The sequence below is a fragment of the Lithobates pipiens genome, unplaced genomic scaffold (assembly GCF_037356315.1).
Source record: "Lithobates pipiens isolate NorthernLeopardFrog02 unplaced genomic scaffold, aLitPip1_a1.2 Scaffold_19, whole genome shotgun sequence".
NCBI classification, from domain to species: Eukaryota; Metazoa; Chordata; class Amphibia; order Anura; family Ranidae; genus Lithobates; species Lithobates pipiens.
The window spans coordinates 23,320,780-23,328,279 of NW_027507764.1; the positions used below are offsets into that span (position 1 = coordinate 23,320,780).

Consider the following 7,500-nt stretch of genomic DNA (forward strand, 5'->3'; position numbering starts at 1 on the left):
TGGAGAAATTGAGACGAGCTTTGATGTTCTTTTTGCTCAGCAGTGGTTTTCTCCTTGGAACTCTGCCATGCAGGCCATTTTTGCCCAGTCTTTTCCTGATGGTGGAGGCATGAACGCTGACCTTAACTGAGGCAAGTGAGGCCTGCAGTTCCTTGGACGTTGTTGTGGGGTCTTTTGTGACCTCTTGGATGAGTCTTCGCTGCGCTCTTGGGGTAATTTTGGGCGGCCGGCCACTCCTGGGAAGGTTCACCACTGTTCCATGTCTTCGCCATTTGTGGATAATGGCTCTCACTGTGGTTCGCTGGATTCCCAAAGCTTTGGAAACGGCTTTATAACCCTTTCCAGACTGATAGATCTCAATTACTTTCTTTCTCAATTGTTCCTGAATTTCTTTGGGTCTCGGCATGATGTGTAGCTTTTAAGGATCTTCTGGTGGACCTTACTGTGTCAAGCAGCTCCTATTTAAGTGATGCCTTGATTGTGAACAGGTGTGGCAATAATCAGGCCTGGGTGTGGCTAGAGAAATTGAACTCAGGTGTGGACAACCACAGTTATAGTATGTTTTAACAAGGGGGGCAATCACTTTTTCACACAGGGCCATGATGGTTTGGATTTTTTTTCACCTTTAATAATAAACACCTTCATTTACAAATTGCATTTTGTGTTTACTTGTGTTGTCCTTGACTATTGTTTAAATTGGTTTGATGTTCCGAAACACTTAAGTGTGACAAACATGCAAAGGAACAGGAAATGAGGAAGGGGGCAAACACTTTTTCACACCACTGTATATATATATATATATATAAAAAACACACACACACACACACACACACACACACACATATATATATTACACACACACACACACATACATTTATATATATATATATATATATATATATTCTCTCTCTCTCTCTCTCTATTATATATATATATATACACACACACACACATACATAAAACACTCACATACTGCATGTTTTAGTGTTATAACCTAGTGCCACCTCCATCTATCGCTGCTTCTTACCTTATGGACCTTTCCTTCCTCTGTCCCGACCAGGAAGAGATAATCGATCTGTTTGTGGAAATCGAAGGACGTTCCGCAGCCTGCCAGACAGGAAATTATACACAGCGCGGTGAGATGTAAAAAAAATATCATTTTATACAGGAATGTGTACATTGATCTGTCGCCATCTCCTCTCCCCTCCCATCCAGGTCACATCAGACTTCTCACTGCTCCCATACAGTCTCTATGATGCAGCTTACTGATAACTCACAGGGAGAAGTTACAAAGACAATCAGAGTACCTACAACTCCCAGCCAGGTAGACATATATTGTGGGAACTACGCTGTATTTTGATTAATCTGATAGCAGGTGTCACTTAAATAAAGATTTAATAAAAATGCACTTGTTAAGGTTTGATGAACCGCGCTCTCTATGGGGTTAATACCTTCATTTAAAGTGCATACAGTGCAAAATAAAAATGTACAACCACCGGATTCGCTACAATGGAAAGTTGATCAAACACTAAATGATAAACACAAGTGTACATGAAATGTAATCAAACATATGAATTCCATCAACTTGATAAGAACCACAAAACAATAATGTCCAAATAACCAAGATAAAGAAAAGTCCAAAGAAGCTCAGACATTTTTCAGTGAGAAGGTGACGTCATTAATCCAATGAATGGGTGACTGTAGGAATCCTCCACCAACACCAAGCACTCAGCCTACTCACCAGATCCCTATAACAGAGATCTGACGTGCTGACGAACCACGTTGGATGTAGTCGAGCGCGTTACGTCACTTCCGCCCACAGTGGAAAGCAGGTGGATCGCAAACGGCATCTTTGTGTCCATTTGTATACTTTTTACTTTTGTTCTTTGCTGGGTGGTTTTAAGAGCCACTTTTTATTAAATAAACCTTTTTTATGATATACTTCACCATGGGAGATTGTTCCTCGTTTCATGTCTGACCCGGATACGTGTGGCCATTTCTCCTTAAATGATCAAATCAGAGGTAACACTGAGCTTGCTGAGACGGATGTCCAGAAATATCTCATTTTCCAAAGCTGCTATGATTTCTGTTATAGGTATTATCTCCATCTGGTGAGTAGGCCGAGTGTTTGGTGTTGGTGGAGGATTCCTACAGTCACCCATTCATTGCATTAATGAAGTCACCTTCTCACTGGAAAATGTCTGCTGAGCTTCTTTGGACTTAAACTATTTTTTTTTCTTTATCTTGGTTATTTGGACATTATTGTTTTGTGATTCTCATCACGTTGATGGAATTGATATGTTTGATCACAGTTTATGTAAACTTGTGTTAGTGTTTGATCAACTTTCCATTGGAGTGAATCTGGTGGTTGTACATCTTTATTTTGCACTGTATGCACTTTAAATTAAGGCATTAACCCCATAGGGAGCGCGGTTCATCACACACATACTTTCACCGACTAGTTTTTCACGACTTTAGAATGGGCAACTCCATTAGATTACATTTTTATTACTTTTTTTACATTTCTTTATCCAACTGTGCAGGTAGGGAAGAATACTAATTGTTCACCTACTAAACACTTGTTAAAGTTTATCTAAACCCAAGAACAAACATATGATATATTGGGGTTACCAGTCCTGAGATGTGGGGGCTGCAGAGAATTTGAAGTAGAAGTGCCCCACGTAGATGAGAAGGGGAAGGGGCAGATGTGCCCTAGGTAGGCGAGCAGTTAGAGAAGAAGGGGTGGAGGTGAACCAGTGCAGTGAGCATTGGGAGAGGAATGGGTATGGATAGAGGTGCCCCAGGGAGGTGAGCATTAGGAGAGGAAGGGGTATGGATAGAGGTGCCCTGGAGAGGTGAGCCATTGGAAAGGAAGGGGTATGGATAGAGGTGCCCTGGAGAGGTGAGCCATGGGAAAGGAATGGGTATGGATAGAGGTGCCTAAGGGAGGTGAGCCATGGGAAAGGAATGGGTATGGATAGAGGTGCCTAAGGGAGGTGAGCATTGGGAGATGAATGGGTATAGATAGAGATGCCCCAGGGAGATGAGAATTGGGAAACAATTGGCTATAGACAGAGGTGCCCCAGGCAGGTGAGAATTGGGAAAGGAATGGGTATCGATAAAGGTGCCTCAGGGAGGTGAGCATTGGAAGAGATAGGTGTAGAGGTGTCTCAGGGAGGTGAGGATATGGAGGGGAGCAGAGGATACGGAGGGATCAGAGGATATGGAGGTGAGGAGGGGAGCAGAGGATATGGAGGGGAGCAGAGGATATGGAGGTGAGCAGAGGATACGGAGGGGAGCAGAGGATACGGAGGGGAGCAGAGGATACGGAGGGGAGCAGAGGATACGGAGGGGAGCAGAGGATACGGAGGGGAGCAGAGGATACGGAGAAGAGCAGAGAATACGGAGGGGAGCAGAGAATACGGAGGTGAGCAGAGGATACGGAGGTGAGCAGAGGATACGGAGGTGAGCAGAGGATACGGAGGTGAGCAGAGGATATGGAGGTGAGAAGAGGATATGGAGGTGAGAAGAGGATATGGAGAGAGCAGATGATATGGAGGGAGCAGAGGAGATGGAGGGGAGCAGAGGAGATGGAGGGGAGCAGAGGAGATGGAGGGAGCAGAGGAGATGGAGGGGAGCAGAGGAGATGGAGGGTAGTAGAGGATATGGAGGGAGCAGAGGAGATGGAGGGAGCAGATGATATGGAGGTGAGCAGAGGATATGGAGGTGAGCAGAGGATATGGAGGGGAGTAGAGGATATGGAGGTGAGAAGAGGAGATGGAGAGGAGCAGAGGAGATGGAGGGAGCAGAGGATACGGAGGGGAGCAGAGGATATGGAGGGAGCAGAGGATATGGAGGGGAGCAGAGGATATGGAGGGGAGCAGAGGAGATGGAGGGAGCAGAGGAGATGGAGGGGAGCAGAGGAGATGGAGGGAGCAGAGGAGATGGAGGGGAGTAGAGGAGATGGAGGGGAGCAGAGGAGATGGAGGGGAGCAGAGGAGATGGAGGGGAGTAGAGGAGATGGAGGGGAGCAGAGGATATGGAGGGAGCAGAGGATATGGAGGGAGCAGAGGATATGGAGGGGAGCGGAGAATACGGAGGGGAGCAGAGGATATGGAGGGAGCAGAGGATATGGAGGGAGCAGAGGATATGGAGGGGAGCAGAGGATATGGAGGGAGCAGAGGATATGGAGGGAGCAGAGGAGATGGAGGGAGCAGAGGAGATGGAGGGAGCAGAGGATATGGAGGGAGCAGAGGAGATGGAGGGAGCAGAGGATATGGAGGGAGCAGAGGAGATGGAGGGAGCAGAGGAGATGGAGGGGAGCAGAGGAGATGGAGGGAGCAGAGGATATGGAGGGAGCAGAGGAGATGGAGGGAGCAGAGGATATGGAGGGAGCAGAGGAGATGGAGGGAGCAGAGGATATGGAGGGAGCAGAGGAGATGGAGGGAGCAGAGGAGATGGAGGGGAGCAGAGGAGATGGAGGGAGCAGAGGATATGGAGGGAGCAGAGGAGATGGAGGGAGCAGAGGATATGGAGGGAGCAGAGGAGATGGAGGGAGCAGAGGATATGGAGGGAGCAGAGGAGATGGAGGGAGCAGAGGATATGGAGGGAGCAGAGGTGATGGAGGGAGCAGAGGATATGGAGGGAGCAGAGGTGCAACAACTAAAATGGATTAAAGAAATGGACAACCTGTATACGATTTATTTAAAGTAGTTAAATTATGGAAATGCAGTCCACAGGGCCAAGCTAAGGCCAGCTACATCTCCTTCTCCTCCCGTGTTCTATGGCAGAGTGTGATTGCTCAGCAGTGGCAGACAAGGACCCCGGGCATGACAGAGGAGAGCTAAGCACTGATGTGTAATTGGAGGATGGAAGTAACAGTTAATTAGTAAATTGCTGATAATTGGAGCAGTTAGCAGCCTGTGACAGCAGATAATGCTGCAGACAATCCGACCCTCCAAGAGCTCATCAACACAATATAATCCACCCAAACTGGATGATACCAATACACTGCAGCCAAGAAGAGCCAAATATACATCACAGGTGTGTACTACACAACCCTCCATAGCTGTATATCACAGGTGTGTACTACACAACCCTCCATAGCTGTATATCACAGGTGTGTACTACACAACCCTCCATAGCTGTATATCACAGGTGTGTACTACACAACCCTCCATAGCTGTATATCACAGGTGTGTACTACACAACCCTCCATAGCTGTATATCACTGGTGTGTACTACACAACCCTCCGTAGCTGTATATCACAGGTGTGTACTACACAACCCTCCATAGCTGCATATCACAGGTGTGTACTACACAACCCTCCATAGCTGTATATATCACAGGTGTGTACTACACAACCCTCCATAGCTGCATATCACAGGTGTGTACTACACAACCCTCCATAGCTGCATATCACAGGTGTGTACTACACAACCCTCCATAGCTGTATATATCACAGGTGTGTACTACACAACCCTCCATAGCTGCATATCACAGGTGTGTACTACACAACCCTCCATAGCTGCATATCACAGGTGTGTACTACACAACCCTCCATAGCTGTATATCACAGGGGTGTTACTACACAACCCTCCATAGCTGTATATCACAGGGGTGTTACTACAATGACCTCCAGGTTGATTTGATCCCACTAACAATGAAAAAAAACAAAAACATTCCTAAGACAAAACATTTCAAAAATTCTACCAGTGTATACCAAGTTTAACTGTCTCTAGGTTTTAAAACAAGACATTCCAAGGATCTGTAGTACAATTTGCTCCAATAATCTCTTTTTGCAAAGTCATTTACATATAGTTACATACACTGTATTGTCAAAAGTATTGGGACGCCTGCCTTTACACAATTTCATCCTCCTGACTTTGTGGGAACAGTTTGGGGACAGCCCCTTCCTGTTCCAACATGACTGCTCACCAGTGCACAAAGCAAGGACCATAAAGACATGGATGAGCGAGTTTGGGGTGGAGGAACTTGACTGGCCTGCACAGAGTCCTGACCTCAACCCGATAGAACAACTTTGGGATGAATTAGAGTGTAGACTGTGAACCAGGCCTTCTTGTCCAACATCAGTGCCTGACCTCACAAATGCTCTTCTGGAAGAATGGTCAAACCTTCCCATAGACACATCTCCTAAACCTTGTGGACGGCCTTCCCAGAAGAGTTGAAGCTGTTATAGCTGCAAGGGGTGGGCCAACTCAATACTGAACCCTACGGACTAAGACTGGGGGGCCATTAAATTTCATGTGCGTGTAAGGGCAGACGTACCAATACTTTTGGTAAAATAGTGTAGTTGGTCTTATAGGGAAAAAAAAAGAAACAAGTCAATCCAGTTGAACCAACAAGCAAGAAAACCTGTTAATATGTAGAGTATATGAAGAGCCTTTTGCACATTTATTATAGAAGCACAATTACAATAATGTTTCTTTATGTCGGGTACTATGCAGCAAGAAATGATAACTAGCTCTATACAGTCAGTAACTATCCGCGCAGAGGTCCCGCGTCCGGCTGCCCATCCGTGAAGAACAGACAAGCTGTAAATGACAACAGAAGTTTCCCAGTCATGGGAATTATTCCAGAATTGAGATCTCTTACCATTCTGGTGCAGCTGGAGGCCCTCCACCCCGTTCTCCACGGACTCCCCCACCGACAGCCGGATGACGTCTGTGTGAACCAACTCGTTCTGCAGGCACAGGACACACTGGTTATACTGGTTATACTGGTTACACTCTCACTGTATTGTCCTCTATATCCCTGGCAGAGCTCATACACTGATGACCATATAGCAACCCCGTCTGCCCTCACCAAATGTGTCTATAGAATGTTCTAGACCCGAGGTCTACAAACTTCCTGAACAAAGGGCCAGATCACTGTCCTTAAGGCTTTAGAGGGGCTAATCTATGGGAAATGCCCTGGTATCATTAAGAGTAAACCATCAGTGGGAGGAATAGTGCCTCATCATTGGTGTCAGTGGGAGGAATAGTGCCCCATCATTGGTGTCAGTGGAATAATGCCCCATCATTGGTGTCAGTGGGAGGAATAATGCCCCATCATTGGTGTCAGTGGGAGGAATAATGCCCCATTATTGGTGTCAGTGGGAGGAATAATGCCTCATCATTGGTATCAGTGGAAGGAATAGTGCCCCATCATTGGTGTCAGTGGAAGGAATAATGCCTCATCATTGGTGTCAGTGGGATGAATAGTGCCCCATCATTGGTGTCAGTGGAAGGAATAATGCCTCATCATTGGTGTCAGTGGGAGGAATAGTGCCCCATCATTGGTGTCAGTGGGAGGAATAATGCCCCATCATTGGTGTCAGTGGGGGGGGGAATAATGCCCCATCATTGGTGTCAGTGGGAGAAATAGTGCCCCATCATTGGTGTCAGTGGGAGGGAATAGTGCCCCATCATTGGTGTCAGTGGGAGGGAATAGTGCCCCATCATTGGTGTCAGTGGGAGGGAATAGTGTCCCATCATTGG

At 46.5% G+C, this 7,500-nt stretch overlaps 1 protein-coding gene across 1 annotated transcript in view; it reads right to left on the reverse strand.

Annotated features, from left to right (window-relative positions):
• The window catches only part of DNAI1 (dynein axonemal intermediate chain 1), a 243,505-nt gene that overhangs the window by 160,490 nt on the left and 75,515 nt on the right, over window positions 1-7,500 (reverse strand). Inside the window, exons 16-17 of the mRNA XM_077490558.1 lie at window positions 6,617-6,704; window positions 1,028-1,107 (exon numbers count right to left, since the gene is read on the reverse strand). Of these exons, the coding sequence (XP_077346684.1) occupies window positions 1,028-1,107; window positions 6,617-6,704 (168 nt within the window). The remainder of the gene's footprint in view (window positions 1-1,027; window positions 1,108-6,616; window positions 6,705-7,500) is intronic.